General features: G+C 38.8%; 1 protein-coding gene across 1 annotated transcript in view; it reads left to right on the top strand.

The window, feature by feature from the left end:
* The window catches only part of LOC141016640 (cadherin-12-like), a 91,970-nt gene that overhangs the window by 42,415 nt on the left and 21,892 nt on the right, over positions 1-27,663 (top strand). Inside the window, exons 7-9 of the mRNA XM_073491131.1 lie at positions 12,498-12,751; positions 17,219-17,355; positions 25,281-25,402. Coding sequence (XP_073347232.1) covers positions 12,498-12,751; positions 17,219-17,355; positions 25,281-25,402 — 513 coding nt within the window. The remainder of the gene's footprint in view (positions 1-12,497; positions 12,752-17,218; positions 17,356-25,280; positions 25,403-27,663) is intronic.

Consider the following 27,663-nt stretch of genomic DNA (forward strand, 5'->3'; position numbering starts at 1 on the left):
TAATCACTGGGAGGTATGATGGGGTGAGATTTGGAACAAAATAATACAAAATTAGATATCCCACCAATTTCTGAGTTTGAATTATTCTGAAATATTGATTATCACGACACACGACAGACTGACTGTCCTCCTCCTAATTAAGACCACTGCAGCTGCTCTGCTCTCCGAGGCAGGGGCTGTCACGTGTTTCTGTTTTTTTATTTTTATTTTTTTTTACGCAAAGGCAGCGTGCACAACTCAGGTGGCGTCATGCTACATTTGCATATCTAATAAGCACCGTGCAGCTGAGCTGCGCTCCTCCCCATGTAACTTTTTTTTCCCTCCTGTTCTCTGTCCCACTCAGGGGAGGAGCAAAGGAGGAGCTTTTGTGTGCATCTGCGTGAAACACACAGTGATATAACAAAAAAAAAAAAAAGAACGGTTCCCAGCTGCGACTCAGTTCCCATCGTTCATGTTAACGAGCCGTTCAAAAGAATCGGTTCATTCGTGAACGTCACAACACTAGTAGTGACCTACTCACTACATAGATGTATGATTCTATGCATTCAACTTAGTCCGTATGTTTATTTGGAAACATGCATTCCCATCGCCAACCACGTAGACAGATGTTCAGACCTGCCAACCTTGAAGAAATTTTATGAGTACACTCCACTTACACGCAGATTGTTGTGGCTCAGCGGCAGAATCAACTTCATAGATTGAACTTGCATAAAAACTGAAATCGGCGAACTGCGAGATGCAACAAAATGGGTACCTGGAGAGCAGCAATTCGTACAAGTGTACTTAAGGGTCAAAATGCGTGCCGAGTACGAAAAATGTGTACATGTTGGCAGGTCTGGAAGGTTTCACAGTTTGTACCTCAGGAGTTTTCTTCTTAACCTGTGTACTCGGGCAGAGGCTTAGTCTTGTTTGATCCTCATCACCATTCTCTGTAGAAACTCTGGCTTGTGGATACTCTAGATTCACACAGTAGATAATGCCCATAAGCAAAGCAAAGCTGTATAGCACATCTTTGAAGTTGTGTAGCATAATGGCCTCCTCAACCACGACTGCCACATTGGATAGGCATCCTGTTCCGGACCTCAGTAGTCCAACTTGCATCCCCTTCATGGCTGCATCCAGGGTCTGACCATGAGCCTGAAAAAGTAGAAATAATAGCGTTTCCATTTTTGTTTTCAAGTACATATGCTCTACAAGAGTTTCGAGAAATATGGTCTTCGATCACACATCCTGATGACGTCTGATGGATCTTCAGACATGTAGTGTGGCAGACCAAGCAAAGCAGCAGTCCTTCTCCTCTCATTTGTGTCCTACAAGACAAAGGAAATATGCAGTGATATGAAAAGAACAGACAATCAACGAATAGTGCCTCAATTTACGCTCAATCAGCTCCACCACTTACATCTTTCTCAACGCAGTCCAAAATGGTTTTGAGTTCCCGCTTCTTTCCTGACCTGGTTGCTGCCTTGTACACCTCCAGCAGTCTTGGGACCAGGCCATCAAGTCCATCAAGAAAAGATATGAAAAAGTCTGTGGTAATGTTTCTCTTGATCTATGCCCTAATCTGGAGAGCCATCTAGAAGTGACTTATGAGATGAGTGGCTGATCTCAAATAATCTTTTTTATGCGCTGGGAAAACATAGCCGTCATCAGGTCTTCTACCAGCTGGTGATCAAGGTCTTTTTGCAGCATTTGCACCTCCATCATCTTCTGCTTTTCCTCCACATTTTCAGGACTCTGTTCTTCAAGTGGATCTGGACAGTAGTTGACCTTACCTTTCTTTGACCTCTTTACACATTTCCCCTTTAAATCTCCTCCTTTTCTTTTGTTGATTACCACCTCAGGGCACCAAGCTTAAATTTCAGGCTGTGAAACCACGAGTGCCATCCCTTTCCAGACCCCAGCTCCTTGAGACTGGGATGCTTCTCCATGAGTGTTTTGGCTACACTCTCATTATGATTCCTCTCAGGAAATGTACTAATTTCTTGGCATACTGTCTGCAAGTGTGTCAGTGATATCAGTCTTCAAACCTTTAGGAATCACCATCACAGATCCATCATTACCATACCTACAAATTGCTTCTTTCAGCTGGAGTTCCACATCATGTTGGAACTGTGGAATTGGGAAGGGGTAAGGCCATTCCAAAGACTCTCTACCACTGACAGATGGTAGGCTGCATTTGTCCAATGTAGAATCTGAGAGAACAGCATCAGCTGTGAACAATTTTAATGTTGCCCGCTCAACAGGAAGGTCTTTGATGTCTGTCATGTTGCACAACTCATTATTGAATTCAGGATCCTCAAATTGTACAATGAATCCACCTCTCAGGTGTAACACCTCGCACAGCTCCTCAACACCTGCGTGAATGTTTTCAATTAAAAGGTGTCTGGAAAGAGGGGGAAAAAGTACTCTAAGTAAAAATACATTTTAAATATTGATTATATAAACTGTTCATATCCAGTGTTTACCACAGAATAAGATTCTATTTGAGGTGGTAACTCTTGTCATACATGTTTTAGATCTCTCCCTGCTCCAGCACAGCTGATTTAAATGATCAGTTTGTTATTAAGCAGCTTCATGAGTTCATAATGTGTTGATCATTTGAATAAGCTGTGTTGGAGCAGGGAGAGATCTAAAAACATGCAGGACAAGGGGCACTCCAGGAGAGGTTTGGGAAACACTGCCATAGAGCGTTAATTCTTCAGGATCAGGGTGACAAGTGTCATGTCTCATGACACTAACATATGTAATGCTGTCAAAGCTTTTGGCCATTGTAATCAAGTAGAACAAAAACAATTACTTACAGCAGGTTTAATTCAGCAAGAATGTCCTGGGAGTGACTAACATGTGCCCCTGAACAAGATATGACACAAGTGGCATGTAGTCATTGAGATCCTCTGGTTTTACCAACAGGCCTTCAGCAGGGCTTTTCTTCATAAGATGGTAACCCTGCAGATGCTCCACATAGTACACCGTTAAAGGTTCAATGATGATGAATTCAATTCAATTCAATGAAGCAAATGTGACCAGCCAGCATGATGCATATTTCCAAAATTCTGTCCACTTGTACTCCCAACAGAAAGAATCATTCCCTTTGAATACTTTGTTCCATTTATGAGGGTCTTAGGGGTCAGCCCAACAGTGTCAACATTACTTAATCTATTTAAGATAGCTTGTCTGACACCACTGTCTAGGACTTCCAGGCACACATTAGATACCTTCGCAGTCTTGACTTCTAGACTTCTAGTCTAGACTTCTGTGCAGGCTGAAATTCAGGTTCAGGCACTAATAAATCTGGTGACGCTCAATCATCCAAGTCATCCTGTTCATTATTTACAGAGGCTTGACTGTGACAATTAAAAATAAGGTCAGGTTTTAAATCGTGAAACGTAGAGAACTGATGATACCGACTTTTATGAGCAGTAAAAGTAGAGAATTGGGGCCATGTTTGGCCAGCCCTCTTATCACTTATGTGTTCACTGGGAACTGATGGTCATACAGAGTCAGCTACTTTGAAATCTAGCTGCATGGCGAGGGGCATAATTTACATTAACCGTTTTTACAGGAAACAAGAAAAAATCCTGGATCAGTCCCTTTATCCAAATTCTCACCAAAAGGTAATAGGGCCGGTTTTGGGCTGAGACCCATCCTCCATCCAAGTTTTGTAAAAATCTGTTCTGTAGTTTTTGTGTAACCCTGCTGACAAACCATTTGCAAACTGAATGGTAATGGAAAAAAAGTGTTTCAATGGTATTTAAAAAAAGTTAGACATAGTCTTTGCTAGTAGAAACCTATACAGTATATAGACAAGAATGTGAATAAATTGCTTCAATTACAGCTGAAAGACTTGTTTTAGTTATGATATTCTGATGTGATCATTTTTAATATTGTGTGGAAGTAAAACTTCAAGCTGACCAAGAATCCTTAGTAATTTGGAAAATAATTATAATATTTTTTTAAATGCCGAAGGTATAATATGAAGTACATACCACATCCATACAACCTGGTACCATACAACAGGTACCTGTTCCTGCTGGAGGTCTTTGTGCTCCACAGTGTACAGGTAGACACAGATCTCTGAGGAGATACCTGATGCATTTGTTTCCCCAGGACACATTGCAGAAAAGAAAATGACAGTTCAGCAGAATGAGGACATGAAGCTTTTTCATGTGCACTGAACTCCTGAGGAACTTGTCATTTCTAAGTTGATTCAGTGTTTAAAAGGAAGCTTTAGTCACTGTGGAAAGTGATTCAGAGAGTGGTGAGACTGCTCAGGTTGAAATGCTAGATTTCTGATTCTTTGCACAGTGTACAACAAAATTCCAGTGCAGTGTAAGAATAGTAATAAACAACTCGTCTTGATTAAGAATAAAACTCAGCAGCATATAATTGCACTTAACCAGATATATCGCACCGGATATATGATAAAAATAAAATGTAAAATATTGCACAGGGGAGTATTGCTCATCGCCAGTTTTTGAAGTCTGGAGGTACAGGTCTTTATTAAGACCTGTAGCACCTTCCAGAGGGCAGCAGAGTGAAGAGGTGATTTTTTGAGTGAGATGAGTCCTTGATTATGTTTATGGCCTGGTGGACTCTCTGAAGTGCTTTTTTGCAGGGAAGGTTTGATCTGGGAATACATGTAAGCATTACTCTGTGATGTTTGGACAAGTCTTCATTAATAATTGTCCCTCATTTAACTAAACTTCTAAATCACAAAGTCATGAAAAGGCACAGAACAGACTGTTAGGCTGCTGGATGAATTCATTTTTCATATATTTGTTTAACAGGTCTCTTAAGAGAGTGACAGGATGACAGCAACATATTCAGGATACATCAGGCTGCTTATCATGATGAAAACTTTGATGACAGAGGGTGGCCACACACTGGATTGATATTCAGGCCTATTTATGCAGCGATGTCTTCTGATCTCTCTGATATGATTGAAGCAGCCAATTAAATACTTATATGTGGGTCTGTGAAATTGTTTTTCATTCTGTTTACAGCAGAAGTTCAGCCAGTGGAGTTTTAAGAACAACCAAACATCTCAGTGATTTATTTTTTCCTAATCCCTGGAGGCATTTGTAATTCATTTACTGGTCTTGCTGTTGCGCTGACAACATTAGGCCATTTATCAAAAAATTCCCCTAAATACAGCCTTCTTTTGGCTGGAAGACAATTGCTCCAATTCCATTATTATTATTATTCCAGACTCAGCAGCAGAGAACAAAGCATTGCTTCATGTGCTTGCTTTCAAAAATGTGTATTGCAAGCTGTTCAGACCGGACCTTGGTATGTGTGTCCTGAGTGATCCGATCACAAGTGGACAGCTCTCAGTCCGCCAGTTTACAGTTTACTTCTTGAGTGACCACTCATGATCAGATCTCACTTCCCTGCTCTATATGCCACTAAACACATTCTGTATATTACTGGAACAAAGGAAAACAATGTTTTAATTACACAAAGAGAGAAAACCCTTCTGTATAACATCTGCTGAATTAACAAGAACTCAGTAACTCAAAAAATTTAGCTATGATTTTCTACACAGGTGTCAAAGAAGTAGCCTATAATAGCTACTTCGAAAATGTGACATGTTTACTGTAATTAAAATTCTTTCATAAATGTAAAGTAAATGGTGAAATCAATTGAATGTTGGTAGGTAAGATGTTCTTTAGACAGAAACAGACCGGCTGGCATAGTGATGCTGCGACAAACTGGCACTTTTTACATGGAAAGAAACATATTAAGGTATTTGTTTTTAATTCTGAATTTACAAGCAGGGACAATTTATTGGCCGTTTCGCAACATTGATGGATGGTAAATGGACTTGCATTTTTATATTGCTTTTCAAGTCTACTGACAGCTCAAAGCTGTCACAACACTTGTCACATTCACACACACATCACACAGTGATGCAAGATGCCAACTGCTCATCAGGAGCAATTTGGGGTTTAGTATCTTGCTCAAGGGAGTAGCCAGGGATTCGAACCGGCAGCCTTCCGATTACTGGACGACCTGTAGAACTACCCCATGAGCTACAGCCGCCCCCGTTTCGCAATGTTTATAAAGCTTCTCCTCATTCATCAACTCTTAAAAACACATGATTTGTTAAGGGAGTCTGGGGATATTGCAGTTACTAGTTCAGTGGTTGATCAGTTGAAACAGACATCTGCTGCCAGGGGCGGGCTGGGGTTGAAATTCAGCCCGGGAGCTTGGTTTGGAGAGGCCTTTTATCCGATCGCATGACGGACGCAAGTGGAACCGTAATTTTAACACAAATACTTTATTTGCAGTATAAAAACAATCTAATGATATTAAACACAACACACACAGATTAGTCAGTCAGTAGAGTGTATTGAAGAACATATGCTCACATATACTATGCATACTCACACACTATGTTTTTTCAACAATCAAAACTACTATGTGTGTGTGCTTAATGATAAGTGTAAAAGAGCTGTATGATTTAAAGGTTGCATGTGGTGGAGGATGAAGGTGACTGGACCATAGAATTACTAACTGGGGTGCACATTCAAACATGCAGGATCCAAGAAAGCCATTTAACCGTTTATTGGTATGAGTTGGAACTGTTTGGTCAAATGGGAGGAAGGATGATTATCTGTACAACAAACAAACATAAATCAATACACTGCCACACGTACCATAAACTAGAATTATAAACAAAGTATTTAGCAGGCTAACATTATTAATGCATCCGCTCAAAGTTAAGACATCTCAAGTCTTTGTTGACACCAAAACAATACATTATGATCTGTTCAAAATATCGGCCGATCCGATATAGCCGATCAGATCGGCGGAAAGCCTAGTTCTGTGTGCCCTGAACACATCCAAAAACACAAACTAGAGTTCTCAATGGGCCTGGAAATTACAACCCGACCCGACGCAGCCCGACATACCGGCGTTACTTGTCTGCCCGAAGCTGCTGGGTCCCGTGTCGTCACTGGCCTGGCTGACACTAGCCGCCCTGACCTTCGCCCCTCCACCACGGAAAAGCTCTGTTAATTTAGCGCATTTGGCTGCATCCTGTATTAACCTTTTTTTTTCTTTTTTTGCCCTTAATTTTCCTGCTCCACCCATCTCTTTCTCCGGCTTCTTTCTTTTTAGCATGTTTGCTAATTTGAATTTATCCCGCTCCTCTTTCTTTTTTTAAAACACGAAAATAACGGTTTAATGACTGACTGAGCGGCTGAGCCAATCACATTTCAATAGAAACAAGGATCAGCTCAAGTTGGGAGGGGCCGCTCGTATCCCCCCTTAATATGCAAAATATTAGATTGACCCAGTCTGACGTTCCACTCTGTGCCACCTGCGGCTGTTTTATGGGGTAAAAAAACCTGGAACAGACCGGCCGTTCTGGAATACTTCCGAACCTCCCTATGGCCATGGCCAGCCCACCCCTGTCTGCTGCTAACATTGGCAGGTTAAATAGCCACCTACTAATGGTAGGCTAATACATAAACAAATGGGCTACAGGCATAGGCTTCATCAATTCACATGGGCTAAGTGTTGATGGCCAGTCTCCTGTTTTGCAGAACCTTTATATTCAAGTAGGCTTACATTAACAATGACAAATATACAGGACCTTTCAGGTAAGGCTAACAAGTAGTCAAATACTACTCTTAATTAGCTCATAATGACTAATCTGAATTATATAGGTGCCATACATCATAGTATACACTGATATAATTAATGATAATTGTTATTTTAATATTAGATATTTAATGACTATGTGTAAAAGGGGGGACTTGATTACTGTTTTATTTCAGTCTCACTGCTCTCATCAGCATTGTGTCCAGAATCAGGCAGTTTTCAGTGAAAATGATCTGATAAATCTACTGTACACTACCTGCCCAGCACTAGAGGGAAAGACAGTTAGAGACTAGCTGGTGAACATAGTGTAGCATTTAGCAGCTAAAGATCCAGACATGTTTCTTAGGACTTGGTGGAGACAAAATCAGAGCTAAAAGGAAAGTGGCTATTGAACTTACAATCATGACACAATCACAACCACAAATGTAATGGTGTGGTATGGTAATGTACCTCTGTGTAGTTGTAAATATACTGGAGATGTAAGTGTGCACCTGTTTACTCATACATAGCAACTTTATAAGGAGATAATATATACAGTATGTCACTGTATTTACAGCTTTTTGCCCCCAAGTGGCCAAACAAAAACCATTAATGCACCTTTGACACACCATTACCTGATTAAGGCTTGGTATTTGAGGATAAACGAAGTCAGAGAATGTGACTTTAAAGAAAGGCAGCATTCTGGCTCCTACCCAGGAGCAGAGGACAGCAGCCAGCATCCATAAAGCCACCTCAGGTTTAAGAGACTGTCTACAGACACAGCAGATCTGTAAATAAAAGAACAATGCTGCTTTATTTAAATGTTGAGCTTTGCTCTTTTCTTTATCAACTTAACTTCAGTGTCCTTATTCATTCCTCATTCAGAGGACTCTGTTCTATGGCTGCCAGCCTCATCATTATAGCCACAGCTAATTAATGACCCAATGGACATGGCATGTCAAAAGGACAAATTGCAAACACCACTGAAGTGGGAAAAATAAGGGCATGAACACACAGGTTGCAGACACAAACTGATTCAAGATACTTTTTTTTAAATCACAATGTGAGGAGTAGCGTATTGCAGCTCTATCAGACACTAATCTCAGGCCAACTACTCTCCTCTCTCCACACCTTCCCTCTCCACTCTCCTCTTCCTCTCTACCATCTGTGGCAAGATGGCAATCAGTTAAATCCTCTCTGGCTCTCTTGCTGCCAGTCAGCCCTCTTCCCTTTCCCTTTCCCCTTTCTTAACCCTACAAGTCTCAGTGTCAGCCAAGTGAAATGCAGAGTGAATGATGTGTGTATTGATCCAGGAAAGATTTCAACTCTCCCCTTTTTAATCATGGCGCAGGTCTACACCAGACAAGTTCAGATCACTCAGAAGACGATTCCTCTCAGCTATTAGAAACTTTATTGGAGTGAGATATTTTTTCCCTCTCCTTTCTGTCTGCTTCCCTTCACCATTTTGTCAAGGTGTTCTGCTGTACAGTCTAGAGGGCAGTCAGTCTAACAGGATTTGCTTACTGTAATGGGTTGGACTGCATGTTGGTAGTTCAGTAGCACTCAGAAGTTCTGCCAAACTTCTGAGCAAAATCAGTTGCAGTTTTTACTCTTATTTAAATAAATGACTGGTCCCATTCTTTGTAGTATCTTAATGAAGCCCAACTGCCAGGTTAAAATGTTAGCAGTTAAAGGTCTCTGAAGAACACTGATACATTCACATATGTAGATGTCACAGGCAACACACTGTACTGACATGTCTACAAAATGTGTTTATGACCTGATGTTAGAGGCTACAATGCTGCCATGAGAGACCACAGCATTCCAATATTTGTACGTTTTACACTGCTGAATATTTTATAGGAGACCTCGGGACAATTTCCAGCTGTGTTTGTGTTGTCAAAAACAGGTATTTTAAGCCAAAACATGATGTTTTCCTAACCCTGACCAAATGTTTTTCTGCCTAAACCTCGACTATAAGCACAGCGTTGAGAAAACCTTAACAGACAGTTGTAGTTATGCTAATAACCACACCCAACACTCACTACACCAAAGTGCAATCAACATTACTTCAGAATGATAGGTATAGGTGTAATTTCTAAGAAATGGCCAGAATTCAAAAGTAGTTTCAAAAATACAGGGGGCAGCATACTCTTTGCTGTAGCTGTCTTTGGCCATAGCGACTAGCTATGCTAGTTAGCAAGTAGCTCAGATAGCCATCGATGTCAATGGGGCTCAGCTCGACTGGGCTCAGCAGCCTGCCAGTGAGCACGGCTGGACACCAGACTGGGACTGAACACTGCCTCTGATAATGATGGAGGTCAATTTGAAGACAGGGGATACAGTACTGAGGTGATTTAGAGTGACAGGGACAAGAAGACACAGCGGGCAGGGACAGGAGAGGCATGAAGCAGCAGAGGAGAGGGAGAGAGTTGGAAATAGAGAGAAACTTGAATTCAGAAGGTGTCCGGTGTCCGGTTGTATTTTTCTGTACAAAGTGGTATTATGAGAGAGGACAGGATGAGTCTAGCTGGTTAGCATGCTAACTTCAGTAGACATCTCTGCTACAAAGTACAAAGACGTCTTTGACCAAATGTCAAGACTGTCATTTCTTCACACTAAAATACTGCCCATATCTCACAAATTGCTCCTTCAAAGCAAAAAAGAAAAGTCTATTGCCAGTGTAAAGAGTATTGAGTGACAGTTGATCAGCCTATCTCCTACACACCATCAATTTAAGTTTGGTTGTGTGTCCCTCAGTGCTTGGCAAAGGCAATTTGTTGAGCTAAACTTAGAATTAACCAAATATGCCATATGACCATATGCATTGTTGAACTGAACTCTGTAGGTCACACCAAGACTTGCACTGACAACCACTGAAACTACCTATTGTATCCAAGCCTATATGCTTCCTCACAAAAAACATAAATTACATTGAAAACATTAAAAAATTAGTTGGTCAGGTTTCCATGACATGACATCAGTTTTGAATTTAAAGTAACCTTTAAGTTCTCCACATACAGTGCACAGTATATGAATGCATGGATGTTGAAAACATCATGTATGTTTGCTTACTCTTTGAAGGTATCAAAACACGGAAAACACGATAGAGGATTTAAATAGATGTGGTACTTTTTGTGACATTATTATTCTTCATGTATGTTTTCCACTCTAAAATTCATTCATTCCACTCACATGTATAGGTTCTGATGCTCGGGCATGTGGACCCATAACAAACACATCCACACGTGCTTGTCATCTCCTTTACATTTACTCCCACTAGAGGTGATTGACGGGGGTTTGTGGGTAACAACATGTTTCCTTCCAACAAGGTCACTGGGAGTGAGTGGATGAATGAAACATGTGTGTCCTTGGAAGTATTCATTGCAATACAAAAGCCAGATGCTCATCTTCATGTAAACTCCTTTACTCAAAGTAGTCCAAAGCTCCAGTGAAGCAAAAAGATCTGCGTGGTCTTATTTCTGGCATACAGTATAGAGTTGAGGAATGTGAATTGGGGCCGCATCTATTAAAGACAAAGAGGTAGGTTATTCCCAAAATGATGTATATCACCATTCCCAAAACAACATGACTGTTGCAGCGTAACCTTCATAGTACACTCACAGTTTAGGCAGGAAAACCTCTTGGTTAAGTCGGGTAAAAGATTGTGGTTTGGCTTAAAATAATGAAGTGTAGCGTTCACACCATATATATTAGATATCATTAAGTCCTCATTAGAAGTGGCACCTCCTCTATTGATTAATTAATGGATTGATTAATTAATTTTAAAAAAAATATCACACCAAATTAATCAGTCTTATATCTGAAAGTTGTAAATTCTGATTAAATTGAACTCCATCTCTGTCATAAAGGAAAACACAAATACAGCGACTCAATTGGATGAATGATGGATGGAAAGGACCACTTCACATATATAGATATGAACATGTATACAACTAGAGTGGATGAGTGATAAGGCATGAATTAAAGTTTTGCAGACAGAATTGATGAATTGATGAATGAATGTTATCAAAAACAATTCAAAAATGCAAAAAGGAGAAAACGTCACTCAATAAAAGCAAAGATCATTTAAGAATTAGCTCTGCATTAACTCTCAGACAGAATGCATGAAGTTGGTTATTTCCTACTTTTCTGTGGTGATGGATGGGCTGACGATGATGCAAACTTCCCAGAAAGCACCGAGCATGGTGAGCAGACTTGGTCATCTTCAGTTACTAGGACACAGCCAGATGATGACCGCTGTACAGTAGGTTCAGTGGAGCAGCAGGTCTCACTGCTTCAGGATTATGACAAGGCCTATCAGAGGCCACGAAGACACAGCATGTGTTCTCAGGTCTTGTGTCCAGTGACACAGGCACAAGGAGCCTTTAGACTAAACCATCAACATGTTTATGGAAGAATTAAGTTTCTTCATATATTCCTGTTTTTGGTCCACTACATATGGTATTTCTGTACCTTCAGGTTACCTACGTTACGTTACGTTCTATTCACATTCATGTTAATATGTTAAAAATAATTCATTGTTGACTTTGGTTTCACAGTGGCCATGAACAGTCTCCTCAATGAAAGTCCTGTGATTGTTTACCCGAACTGTTCATCCCGGATCTCCTTCACTCTTCACTCTTCACGCTTTATACTAATTATCCTTACTTCCTCCTTTGCAGCCGTTGTAATAACCATCGCCATTATAGGTTGCCGTCTTACAAGAAATGTTCATATGGGTTGTAATAAGCTGCTTTCGTAGTCAATCTATGTGGTCATTTTTCTTCACTATCTAATTAAGGCAAAAAGGACAAAAAAAATTGTTGTATTTATATGCGCAGCTTTATTCTCTTAAGATTTCATCCCTCTTTGTCTCTCTATTCTTTATTCTTTTGTTTCTGCAGACTCTTGACTATGAGACAAAGAAGTCCTACACCTTCAAGGTTGAGGCGTCAAACGCACAGCTGGACCCCCGTTTCCTTCATCTTGGGCCCTTCAAGGACTCAGCTACAGTCAAGGTGAATGTCCTGGACATGGATGAGCCACCTGTCTTCACCAAGCCCTCCTACTCTATGGATGTGTACGAGGACACGCCTCCAGGAACCATCATTGGCTCTGTGACGGCTTACGACCTGGATGCCAGCAGCAGTGCTGTCAGGTAAATGAATCCATTAGTCAGTGGGAGTAATACTAGTAATGTGCTGCATGTGCCACTGTCAAAGTACAAAAGAGAACTTAAAGATAGTTTCCAGAGTTAGTATTAGCATTAAGTATTAAGTTTCTAGTCATGGAGCCGGTTGCACCAGCTCACTTAATTGAAATAGTTTACACAACACAAAGTAGTTCTTACATAGACAATAGTTATTAATAGCTTAATATTTTACACTTACTAACTGCCAGGTGCAACTGTTACGTAGCAAACACAAACTAAACTGACAAAGCTAATGTTAGCTTGGTGATATGACCCCCTTTAGAGCTGTGTTTCTTACAGGTTGAGAACCAATGTCTTAAGTGAGGAGCAAAAGAGGTTAAACGAAGACCAGTTGACATATTTAAGCTGACATGTCATCAATGTTCTGTTCAGTAATGTCAACTGTAAAGCTTTTAAATTTCGATTTCATAAATTCATTTCACAACTAACTCAATATTCCCCAAATTACAAAATGTCAGACTGAAAGACTAGTTAGTACAAATTTGAAACGGTTTATACATGTATAGCATAGTTGCATAGTTATTTATAGTTATTAAGAACTTAGTTGGACTTCACACACATACTTTGGATATAAGAATTGCCAGTGCAATTCACTCCAGCAAGGAAATATATTTGTGACTTCTCATGCTTGCATTTACTGTATGTTGTTTTTGGGAATTGATGGTAGGGCAGGTGTGGTTATTAGAAATGAATAATTATTGATAATAATTATTAAAATTAAATAAATAAAAAATAATAAAATAAATTTTCAAATCATTAAAACGGGGTACCACCCTGGAATCAGGGACCAAAAATAGTCTCAAAAGAAGGGTTCACTTTAAATGTAAATATTTGTAAAATATTTACAATTAAAGGAACAGTGAAGGAAATGAATCCGAGCACTGACCATCACAACCAGCAATTATCACAAAACATATGCACAAAATAATCACAGACTGCTCTGTACAATATAATAGACTTTATTATTGTTAGCAAATTGATCAAATCAATAATACTTTCAATAAACAAACATCGATTACTCACCTTAAGCAACTAAACTATGAAACTAAAACTAAGACAAACTCAAGCACAAATAGCAAACAAGAATAAGATGTGTGTGTGTGTGTGTGTGTGTGTGTGTGTGTGTGTGTGTGTGTGTGTGTGTGTGTGTGTGTGTTTGTGTTTGTGTCGGAGAGACAAAGAAAGAGGAGCCAAGATGGCGGTCGTAGTCAAAGAGACAAGATGGCGGAGAGCCAAAATGGTGGTCACGATCACTTGGAAGGTGATGTCACGAAGTGTTCCATAGAAAGGACTACAAAAATGGCCAAATGGGAATTGGAGAAGTCACGTGCGGACACAAATTCAAATATGATAATGATTTTGCTGAATCATGTATCTAGAATTCAAAAATGGTGGACGTGAATATGTCACCCAAAGGTAGTCAATTGAACGAATGCGCAAGATTTGAACAACGGCAATGGTTACACCGCCGTTGGCTTCGTGTGCACTTGGATTGCACACGAGATGAATTTGGAGGGATAGTGACCTACTGTTCCACAAAGGTAGTCATGCTACCACAAGGTGTCCGTCTCTGAAGTCATAAAAGGGGAATATCACGAGACACACATATCTTATGTTATAGCGAGGTCATCAACCATAAGTCTCCAACAGGTCGCTCATAACATTACGTGTGTGTGCGCTGACCCCTAATATGTGTGTACATGTGGGTTAGTTAGTTAGAGAGAGAGAGAGAGAGAGAGAGAGAGAGAGAGAGAGACAAAGGGCTAACGCCCTTAAGCTAACACTTTCCGCTCCACAGAGTGGAGAGGCTCAACTCGGCTCCTGATGAGCGAAAAGGGGAAGCAAACAGCAAGCAATGTTTTACAATGTGAAACTAACAGCAATTTAAAAGGACTCGGCGGTCCACAAACTCACAAACAAACAATGTAGCTTACAAGCATACAATACACGCTAACTATCTGCCCAGACACTAATTAAGCCTCACTTGTATTGCGTGTTTTCCTTAATCCAGCTCACTTCCTCGGCGTGGATTAAAGGTGGTTGCAGCGTCCTGCGTTGGCTGTTAAAACAGCATAGTCGTTGTGGGCATTAAGAAAACCATAGACATATATACTACATAGATGCCTCATTGAGCGCTGGACAGTACGTCGACGTCGCCGCCATATTGGAGGTGGCAGCTCTGCCCCGTGAACTAATACAAGTCAATGGAGTGAACTTTATAAAGCGCCCTTCTACAAAGTGCTATAAGTTAATGTCTCTCATTTACACATTCACACATGTACACATTCACATATATACAAATATATTCAGGAAACAGATAGGAACCAAAAACAATGTCTCTAACGTTCTCTGATGATTATAAACCTTAACTACTCCTTACATGTTCAGTATACAGGTAGGCACCAAACCACCGGATGTATTTTTATAATGTTTTTATGAGTGTTTACAGCTGCCAATGTATGTAACTCTTTTACTGTGATGATGAATGACAGTTAAATATTGAATCTGTGTCTATAATAACCAGATCCTGACATGTAAATGTGACATCTGTCTACCATACTGTCAACTTAAATATGGACAACTGACTGCATAATATCAGAATCAGAATTAGAAATACTTCATTAATCCCCGACGGGAAATTGCTTGCGTTACAGCTGCTCCCATTCAAAGTCAAGAATATGCAGAAAAATAGTAATAATAATAGTAATAATAATAATAATAATAATAAAAACTATATATATGGTGCATATTTTTAAAAGTAGCCTACTGCAACATGAAATGTCATTTTATACAATATCATATTTTATAATGTTCTGTCATGGAGTTTATCACTTCACTGCTAAAAGAAAAGAAAGCAGGCTCACTGCCAGTTGCCGTTTCTTATCTTGATTTGCAGACTTTGTTAATTTTTTGACTCCATGATTGTTATTATTAGTACTTAGATTATCAAAAATCACTGTATTTATAAAAACGATGTTGGTGCTTTTTATTCCCACAGATGTCACATTTACATGTCAGGATCTGGTTATCGTAGACACAGATTCAATATTTAACCGTCATGTATCATCACAGTAACAGAGTTACACCATCCTACGTTTGTAGTGTGGCTTTCCTGTGAGAACCACGGCTCTATAAAAAACGGCCTGTTTTCAGGTTTGAGACTATGCATTTTATCTTTAAAAACCCAAGAGTTTATTTAGCTTAAGAAGGAGAATTTTCTCAACACACAATGGAAAAATTCACCCCAATTCAGTTTATGAGAATTAATTAGTTACATTAGCAACACTGCATTTATATCTCCCCAACAGTTAAAGTGTAAATAGTTTTATTAATAGCGCATCATCAGGTCCAGTGCCACTGTTATTAATTTGCTCCAATAAGTAGTTGCCTTTACATGAAAAGGTGTCTTGAGGATGAACTCATGTACATGTGTTACAATGCAATATGACAATATCAGCTGATTTAGGTTAATTTACCTAAGCCACCTTCGAAAGTGTTGCTCCCCCTAAGAGATTTGGCAGCTTGTCTACCTGAATGGGTTTATATGCTTCAAGTAAAAAAAACAAAACAAACACTTTCTCATACTGCCCACTGCTGCAGGACCTCTCTTCACCCTCTGTCTGAAATGCTTAAATTCTAGCCTAGTTCCTGTTTTTGAATTTTTTTATTATGATTATACTATTTTTAATCCCACAATGGGGAAATTCTCTTTTTCACTCACATTACACACACACACAGTGTATAGAGGAGATGAGTGAAGGGGCTGCCACATGCACGGCGCCCAATAAGCAGTGTTAGGGGTCGGTGCCTTGCTCAAGGGCACCTCAGCAATGCCCAGGATGTGAACTAGCATTCTCCATTACTAGTCCACATCACACTTTTTTTGGTCCAAGTGGGACTTGAACTAGCCACCTTTGAGTCCCCAAGCCAAGTCCCTATGGACTGAGCTATTGAACAATCATGTAGGTATTTTGAAAGGCTCAAACAAACAACATATTTTTATATATCTATATCTATATATATATATATATATATATATATATATATATATATATATATATATATATATATATATATATATATATATATGTTGGTGGTCTCTAATGGTTGACAGAAATGTACAACAATACAACCCTGGTTTAAAAATAAAATAGAGCTGTACTTGTGTTGAATTTTTCATTGTTATTTACGTCCCAAAGTGGACCGAAAAACACCAAACTGCTTTGCTACTGCAGAAATATACTCTGCTGTATTTAAGTGGTCCTTCTGTTACAAAGGTTTCTTAGCTGTGCCCCACTGCTGGAGTGAGGGCATTTTTCAAATGTGGCTCCTTTGATGACAAAGCACCCAGCCCACCACTGTAACTTGTTTCCCTCTCAGCTGGACTAATGTGAACTGCTCTTGTGTCTGCAGGTATTCGTTGGAATGGCACACAGAGTCAGACAGCTGTTTTGATATCGACACGGTTGAAGGAACCATTTCCACTAATGATTATCTGGACAGAGAGAAAGCTGTTCAGCACAATATCACTGTGGTGGCAACCAAAGTCAGTAAGTACCCCACAACAAACACATCCTCCATCTGGAACAAAGTATAGAGAGGCCAGTGCACTCATCCAAAGACACAACAATGCTTCTGTGACATCTGCTTCACCATTCACAGAGAACAGCAGACTGATGAATTAAAGGTTATTTAAGGTTAAGGTTTATGGTCACCTCCTATTTTTATTTTTTGGGATATTTATCTTTATCCTATTTCAATTTGTATTTGCGCTTACTTTTTCTGCTTGCTACGTTGTCTCTACCTGCTCCTTTGTGCTGCGGCAACATTTGAATTTCCCCCCTGGGGATTAATAAAGGATAATCTTATCTTATCTCATCTTAACTTATCTTAACCTGCAGCCGCATGACACATCTTTGTCTGACTTGACTCCAGCAGACATTTCACTTGCTACACAACACACCCCCCTGATGTTGATGGAGGTTCTCCCTGATAACTTTCCCCAACCCTAACCAATAAGTTTTGGTGCCTGTAGTGCCATGTAGTAGTTGTGTCTTGTAGCTACTGTGGGTCCACAAATAGACCTACTTGACTCTCTGACTCTCTCCTGAAGTTAGAGATGAACAGAATTAAATGCACCGTTACCTTGAATAAAATTACAGAATTCTCTGGGTTTGAACATTGTCGGAAACATTTGGGATGATGCAAGTATACCCAACAAAGTATACAACAAAGGTCTTATGGTTTACAACAGAAGTATTAAAACTTTAGTACTCATACTACTACTAGTAGCGGATAATGCAGTTTAAAACTAATGCAGAGTTGACGTTCACTATAATTGATCACATAACTAGAGCAAGTTGTGGATATTGAAAAACAGTCACACCCCAAATCTATTTACTAACTGTTCTGATGCTTTTGAGCATTACATCACAAACCTGATCTTCATTAGCAGATGAAGTTTGTCCACTTTGAACAATAAACAATCTCTCTCCATATAGCTGTTGTGAAGCTTTTGATCATGTTATGTGACCTTTATCAGCTGATGGGGCAGGGAAAAGTGATTTGTAGTATAAATGGGATAAACATGAATTACCCAACAGTGTATTCACTTTAACAATTTCTGCATTCTGCAACTTGTGACTGAAAGAAGAAGAAGATATGAAGACAAACCACTGTACCTATTTTAATTCTATGGGGAAATTTCAGTTGTGTCCGTGTCTCCCACAGTCCTCTACACCTTTGGTTGGAGTTCAGCAGCAGCTGTAGAGACTGTGGGTAGTGACCTGGTAGAAACTAAATTAAGTAAATTTAAGCAAGCAGCTTAACTAATCCAGACTGTGCATGCTCCATATGATTTCTGCCTGTAAGCTTCTTGAGGAGGCAAAGGGCTGCAGAGTCACACATCTGCCAAGCCTCCTCATTAGATTGAACAACAATATACATCTGTTGACTCTGTCACAGTCAGTTATAGAGTGAAACACAAGGCTTTGTTGGCTAAATGGTAGGATGATTGGAGGGGATTATCTGCCAGGTGTTTGAAACAGCTTTGGGGAGCATAGAAATGTCTGATGAGTATCTGACTCCATCTAGTGGCCAAAACTGTTGCTTTAGATGGCGTCAGCATGATGACAGATGGGGTCTGGCTGAATAATGTTGTGATGTTCAACTTTTTATTTAATGAAGCTCAGGTGGTCTACAAGTTCCTTAAAAAAAACAACAGAAAAAAACATTAGAAATCCCATCTTTTTTATTTACACTTATATGATATATAGCATTTTACATTAACTTAAACCATGACATGCTTGTTCAAAGTCCCAAACACCTGTGCCAGACTACAGTTAGTATGACAAGAAGAAATGCCAACATTTTGCGGACATACTTTTGGGCAAGAATCTAACTGTTCACATGAAAAATCACACTTTTGTGAGTGTGTTGGAAGACAGAACAGCCCGGCTTGAAAAATCTTCTGTTTTCTTACTTTTTAAGGAGACCAAACTTTCAGCTAAATGTAAGAAATTCCGATCGCGAAGAAAGATGTAGCCTAAGCATAAATAGTATCCCTGAGGGAGCTGAAAAATAAAAGGTCGGGTTTGTAGCTGAACTCATCTGGCCCTCACTACAAGTAACAGAAAAATTGGATGTGCACATTGAGAGAGCATACCGCCTGTCCAGTGCCATAAGGAGGGATGACACAGCCCCACCAAGAGCAAAAATTGTTTTCTTTCTGGATTATTATGTGAAAGACAATAATATATATTTCAACCAGGATTACACTAATGAAACACAGATGAAAAGGGGGCAGGTGTGAGACATCATTAAAAAAATGAAAGAAAAGAACATTAGTCGTCAGTCGTCAGTCGTCATATCCTGTGTAACTAAAACTATTCCTGGACATGGACACAGTGACGTTTAAGACATTATCAGAAGCTGTGCCAGTGCTCCAGAAGATTGGGATTCAAGTTCAAGTGGAAGAAACCGACCGTGCCTGGAGCAAATGGCCACAAGACAGCTGGGCCACTGCAGGAGGGAGGAGAAAATAAAAAGACTGTCAAGACCTGCACGTCGTCATGGATGTGGTGACATCTAGATGAGTGGCGGGGTGAGAAAGTAGATGAAAAATACAGATATAAATTTGCCGACATGAAGACTTCAGTTTCAGATGGTAAATGTTAGGCTTATTTCAATAACTGGCTATTCACTAAAGTTTGACAAGTATGTCAATAAGGTTATTTAATGGCTGAAAATATGCTAGTTCAATGCTTAACTTATGTATGTATTCATTTGAAATGACATAAAGAATTTGATGTGGGAGAAACGTAGTTTAAAGGAAAAGTAAAATAAAATACTAAATCAACTAAGGAAATGAAACTGCTTAGTTGCTTTCCTGCAAGAAACCCACCTGTCAGAGAAGGAGAATGAAAAATCAAAAAGAGTGGGTAAATCAAGTGTAGGGTGTAGGGTTATGCATCCTATAGTAGGACAAGGGCAGTCACCATTCTAATTTATAAATCAGTGCCATTTGTTCTAAAAAAAAAAAACATTGTCAAAGTTGTGAGATGAAGAGGGATGATATTTTATGATAGTTGGTACTTTAGGAGAATACTACTGATGATCATACGTTTTTTTAAAACCATAGTAAATGCAATAATCATTAAGGGGAAAGTGATGTTGGTAATAGGTGTGGACTTATCCACCCTCAGACCCCTCAGGCCACAGTCCAGGATCAAGAGACTACACTTTCTACTCTAACCCACATATCTAACCCACGATAGTTATTCAAGGAATGATTTCTTCCTTATGTCAAAGAAACACCTGCGCAAAGTATGGGACTGCAAAATTAAATATGTAACAATCCTATTAAACTTATTATAGACATTTGAAAGGAATCATTTAAATACTATAGAGCAGTGGTTCTCAAACGTTTTACACCCTGTACCACCTCAGAAAATATCCGGCTCTCCAAGTACCACCATTTTGACCCATGTAAAAATACAGTAGTAGAAATAGGCAACCCTATTCAGCTAAATCGAGTTCAAACAGGAGTCAAAGTTATTCCCAATAGGAATATTATTTATTGTTGACTTGTCAGCCACAATCACACTGTGCAAAGGAGTAGCACTAGAACTGGCACTTAAACTATGGCGTGATATTTGTGCCACATTCGCGAAGGAGCAATGGGAGATTTTGAGCACAGAAAAATATATGTTGCAAGCACATAAATTATATTTTGAAGAGAAATTATGCATGAGCAAAACATAATTTCATTTGAGCAAACTAAAATATATTTTGTGCTCAATAAATGTATTTGCATGTAGCCAGCAAGAGTTTGAGAGCGCAGAGGTCATTACTGTGCGTTAAAATAGATAAAAGCAAACATGCAAACACATTTATTGAGCACAAAATATGTTTTTGTTTGCTCAAATGAAATTATGTCTTGCTTGTGCATATTTTCTCTTCAAAATATAATTTATGTCCTCAAACTCTCCCATTGTTCCTTCACAAATGTGGCACAAATATCACGCCCTATTAAACTCTTTCACACAACTATAAAGCAGGGGCAACCCCTCACACACATACAGTACGCACACAGAGCAAGTGAGCACATTAACAATACCAACTGTAAGTCCCTGTAAAGTCACATTTCATTCAAACACACACACACACACACCCACACACACACACACACACACAAAACAACTGTTCAGTGATCATTCAAACACTGTGTCAGATCTGCCCAAGATCACAAAGTCAACAATTTGGGAAATGCAATATACCTGTGTGCAATGATCACAGCAAGAAACAGCATGATGAAACACTTATTCTCTCTCTCTCTCTCTCTCTCTCTCTCTCTCTCTCTCTCTCTCTCTCTCTCTCACACACACACACACACACACACACACACACACACTAATGAGAAGGGTGTGCCTGCCTCTGTGAACACAGTCCTGCCATATCTGGCTCAATTGAGGTGAGCTTCAGTCTCAGGTAGACACAGTTGTTCGCCAATTGTGTGTGGCTTACCGGCTTTTGCTATGTGGAGACTGGCACGATATGAGGCCTACTGTGCCTTGGTTACGGGTGTAACACAAGATTGAATGGTGGACTTGGATTGCTTCAGTTCATCCCGCTTTCTTAAAAAAAAATCCATTGGTTTTTCTGTCAGCGCTGCGTGTTTGGTGGTGAGATGCCGTTTGAGATGAGATGGTTTCATTACTCAAAACATCACCACATACCACACACTGGGCCTGGGCTCTTCCTCCATCCTGCTCCAGCTGAATCCAAATTTAATGTAACCGGCCTCATATTTTCTTACAGTTTTTCACCGTTTGCAGCCTGTTGGTGCTGTAGATACTTCAGGGATGCTGCTGTGATCACTGTCATCCACTGCCGTTTCTGCCGTAACATTATTATCCTCCTGATCCAGACTTCTCTTCAGAAGAGATCCTGTTTGGAGCCACGGCTGCATTGTTTTTAACTCTTTTTAGCTTCTTCCGCTTATCTTTGTCTTCACCTTGTAATGGCTTGGCGCTCGCGCCACAACCCGACTACGTAGCAGGCTGACTGGCAGATGAACAAAAAAAAAATACAGTTAAGGCTAAACTTATTTTAAACCCATTTTCATTTATCTCATGGTTACAGTGTTTTGATTTCATTTGCCGTAGCATTTTGATGGTATTATACATGTTTAAATTAATTGTATTTAATTTTTTTAAAAGCAGGGTATTTCGGAGAATCCTCCGCGTACCACTAGAGGGTACCATAGTTTGAGAAAGGCAGCTATAGAGTTAACACATCAATATTATAAGATAAAGTAACAGTAGATGAACTTGAAACTCGAAAAATATAGAATAATATTTACTGTCAATGCCAATAATGAAGTAACACCCTCAATTCTATAGGAAGGATGTAAAGTAGTTATTCAGGGAAGGATGATAGAAATATCGTTTGGACTAAAAAAAATACTTTGAGAACACAAAATGACTTCAAATAAAGATATCCCTGTGGAACTAAAACTGGACAGAGACTCAAACATCTCATGGAGAAGGCATAGGGAGCTATATGCTTCTCAAGCCAGAAATATTATGAAATGGGCAGAACAGAGCAAGTCATTTATTAGAATTTCTATTTAGAAAACAAACAAACAAACCAAACAAACAGAGTGTTTGCAAAGATAAGACATCCAGAATCAGAATAATATTTGACTTCACTGAAAGATATAGCAGAAGCTTTTGGTCCTATTTTAGAAACCTTAATGCAGCTAAAAAATATAGAGGTTTTAATTTACCCAATTTGCAAAACTATTACTGGGCATCACAACTAAAAACAATAATGTCATGGATAACAAAAAGATATTGATTCGCTGTGGGCTGCAACAGGACAGAACTGCTGTCTAATTCCATTAGGTTCTCTACCATTCATTGTCTAGAAAGAATGGGGGGAAAAAAACTCAAGATAAAGAACAAATGGGTAGAGAACACATGGAAAATATGGACTAAAATACAGAGTAAACTAAGAATTTCAAGAGCTTTCAAAATTGCAATAAATCCAGATTTTTATCCATCAAGAGAAATGGATGGACAAGGGGCTTGCCCAAGATCATTATACATTTCTACAAGACATTAACTTCATAAAAATTAACAGTGGGAAAACCTATTAAAGGAACCTTCCAACATAGAACAACTTTTTATAAGATGTGAAGAAAAAAACTTGAACAAAGGAGTTATTTCAGAATTCTATGCTAAACATAAACCCATAAAGTACTAAAACATTTGAAAATCGCTCTGTCCCATCTGCTTTTTTAAAAACCCTTTGCTATGTATCTATCTATTTATCTGTTTTCTTATTTTTTTGTTGTTGTTTTTTTCTTTAGCTAATTTTTAAAGGTTTTTAATTATATATGCTTTATATATGAATTTTAATTTACTTTATAAAGATGTATTATATTTTAAAGGGTCATTCTGCAGCAGGTTTTTTACTGTCTTAATCTGCAAGTGAATATATTTTAAAATGGCAAATAAATATAGTCCAGTAATAACATTTTTTTCTGAGATGTAGTGGAGTAGAAGTATAAAGTAACATAAAATGTAAACTACTCAAAGTACAGGGACATTAAGTACAGTTCTTAAGTAAATGTACTCAGTTCCCATGGATGGAGGAAGTAAGTGTGCTGAGGGGACTGCAGCACCCCTAAAAAAGAGGCATTAAAAAGTATATTAATTTTATTTTATTTTTTTAAATATGATGATGTAGACTCGCATCAGAGAGAGAGGGAGAGAGAGAGAAAGACAGACAGAGAGTTTGTTTCGTTTTTGTGTATTCTACTAATATTTGTTTATATGTACCTAAATACTGTGGCAAAACTGTTTTTGAAAACTTTCATGCCAATAAAACTCCATTTGATATTCAAATTGAATTGAGAGAGAGAGAGACAGAGAGACAGAGAGACAGAGAGAGAGAGGGAGGTCATGTGGATGAGCGAGAAATGATGGAGCATGAGAGTAAGGGCAGAAGTGTCCATGGTATTAAACTTTCTTTGATCATGAAGCTTAATGTCAAAACATTCTGTTGTTCACCAACATTCTGATGTTGACCTAGGTGTCATCCACATACCTGAACCAGTGACTAGGAGCAGTTCCTGTAAAGATAATCTAGGCTCTGCTCTCAACTTCTTCCATGTAGAGGTTGGCCACTTCTAAAGAAGCGGTAAATACTGTGAAGAAACACCTGCTACAGGACAGCACTCTGTCTAGCAGAATCACATTTGTGCCTTACTTGACCTCTGTTTGATGACCACCTACTTCCAGTACAGTGAAGATTTCTACAGACAGAAGCACGGCTGTGCCCTGGGCTCACCGGTGTCCTCAATAGTGGCCAACTGGTGTTGACAGTGACAAACAAGCAGAACCAGGTTATATACGTTAGTCTCCTCCATGAAACATTTGTGTCCTCACTTTACTGCATTGTTATAAACCATGAGGCTGTTTGTCTTCGGTATTAACATTCATCTTTGGTGATCATATCTCAAGTTGACAACTCTAAGACTGTCAGTTCACACCTAGTATTAACATGGGTCTTGAATGATCTCTTGGGTAATGCTTACACACACAGTCCTGAGGAAGCAGATTCACTCAGTATAAAACTGTGAAAGCTTAATAAATAAAACCTAAGGGATGTTTTCTTCCAGATTTAACTTTAATGCTTTACACTGTGTCATGAATATTTAATATGGAGGATCTAAAATACAGTTTTCGAGAGGTTTAAAAAAAAAATAATGCATAATGATGAACTTGTGTTGGCATTTTTATTGGAATTGTAGACTGTCTGTGTCCTTCTGCCTTCTGTTCACTGTCATCATCATTTCTGTTGAGGTCACACTGATAGACTGTCAGTATGTTGGATTAACACATTAGGCTGTACCACAAAGTGTAAAAATAAAATAAAGTAAAATATGTCTTTATGATGACCCTTACAGACAAACCTCTCCTGTCCACCAAAGTGTCCGTGACAGTCAACGTGCTGGATGTGAATGAGTTCCCCCCTCAGCTGGCCGTTCCTTCAGATACCTTCGTCTGTGAAAACTCCAGAGTCGGACAGGTAAACAACTCTGGATCTTCTTGAATGATGATATGATGATTGTACATAAAGACTACAGTAAGACAACAGTGTGGGACATATACTACACACATTTTAATTACATGTTTTTTCCACTTGATGTTGAAATCTACACTGTAAAACCTTGAGAGTTAGTTCAACTAAAATTGTTTGGGGAAACAGATTGCCTTAAGCCATTTACATTTATTACAACAATTTAAGCATTACAAACTACTTGAGTAAAAGCAACTCAAGTATTTATAGCTGTGGTAACTTTGGTGACTTAAGTTAATAATTTGAATCCCGTCTAATTAATGAACTCATATGCAGCATTTATCTGCACTTACTTCACGTGTTAATATAATTTATCTGAATAAAGTAATAATATCTTAAATGCATGTTGTTCATACAAATGTTGCATTTATTGTTTTCTTCCACTGCAGCAAATTATATAATTCTAATTGTGACAACTTCAAACTCTGTTGTGGCTACTCATTTCATTTGAGGAAACCAATTGGCTTAAACCTTTTAAGTTGTATTAACAAAATACAAAACACCAACATCTGACACAACTTAAATGCTTTATTTAGTTGAATTCTCAACACTCAACTGAAAACACAACATTTTTTCATAACAAACAAACAACTTCAACCTCACATTACCATCAGTATGCCTTGTTGTGTGCATTCAGCAGGAACACAAATGTGTCTATGACGCACATAATCATTTTCCATCCATTTTACTGACTAGCATCCTTTGTATATATTTTGGACACTGACGATTAGGATCTTTGTTCTCTATCATCAGATAGGATTGAGACCCACTTGTGGTTACCATGTCCTTATAATATCACAAAAAAGGAGAAAAACTATATTCTTTATAGTCATTACATTGCCTCCTCCCCATTTGTTCCTCCTATCCTACAAGCAGCAGTCTAAGCAGGTTCTTGTGCCAATACCCAGTGATGTTTCAAGGTTTTCCATATAGTGAGTCCCACAGGTGGTCATTTGAGTGGGTCCCTGGGAAATGTAGTGGGTTTCCAATGAAATTTGTGATTTTGGAAAAATTATTGTGTTTTTGTTCCACAGTCACAACAATGTTATATGGTTATAATGATGGTAATGTGTTTAATGAAAATGTATCTAAAAAATAAACGAATGAACAATTAATAAAATCCCCATCCTGAAAACAAAACACTGGCACATCTATGGCAGTCAGTCGGAGTACATTACAAAAAGCCTCAGAGCGACGGGAGAGACGCTCCATGTCATCTGGGATTTTATAACTGAACTTTCTCTGACTGTGGAAATCGTATGCTTTCACATCACAGATGACAAAGGAAAGGTGTTAAAACATGAATCTGAAGCTGCAGGTAAAACATATTGATATAGGCTGATCAAGTTTTCAGTGTAGAAGTTTAGTATGGTGCTGAACTGAAAAAAGATGAATTGTTGAATCTATTTTTTGAACAGCCAAATTAGATTCAACTGTTAAAATCCTAAATTGGGTAGGCCCCATCACATCATCCTGATACACAAAATTTAAATAAAGTAAATAGTGGTTTATTTCTATGGTTTCTACACGCTGCATCTCCTGAATGTCAAAGCATCATCCGTAATCATCGTCACGAGAGAATACAGAATCGATCAGAACTAATTGATCCAGGCTGGCTGGAGCTGTCCAGCTGCTAGCTGTAGCTTTATTAAGGATACAAGCATGACAATGGTATGATTCAGAACATTTAACTCTCCCAAAATGTTCAACTATTCATTCAGTTTCATGGTAAAATAAGACACACTCTTATATTCAACTTACTCACAGAGACAACTTACCGGCACATTCTGATGACATCCGAACACATGAATCATAGTGGAAAATAGACATTACCATTAAATCTGTTGTGGCGTGTGATCACTAGTGTTCATAGAAAGGTCCAGAAAGGTCTTTAGCATCCCTCAGGTTACCAATAAAAATGGTTAGGGATAGATGCTCAGTGTGGTGCTCCTCCTTTACTGGAATGAAATGATTAGCTGCGACAATTAGCTTCCTTGAAACTTTGTAGGCAAACTGTGGCATTTGGTCAATTAGTTGACTCACAGATTTCAGTGTGTTGTCCTTGTGTTTATGATGATATCTTGTTAGGTTTTAGAGTGTAGGTCATACATTCTCATTAACTAAATAAACACTTGGGGCCCGGATCTACTAAAACGTGTGCAAACTCCTTGCACACGCAAAAAAAATGTACAAACTGATTTACTTACAGT

Source organism: Pagrus major, chromosome 21 (assembly GCF_040436345.1).
Source record: "Pagrus major chromosome 21, Pma_NU_1.0".
Taxonomy (NCBI): domain Eukaryota; kingdom Metazoa; phylum Chordata; class Actinopteri; order Spariformes; family Sparidae; genus Pagrus; species Pagrus major.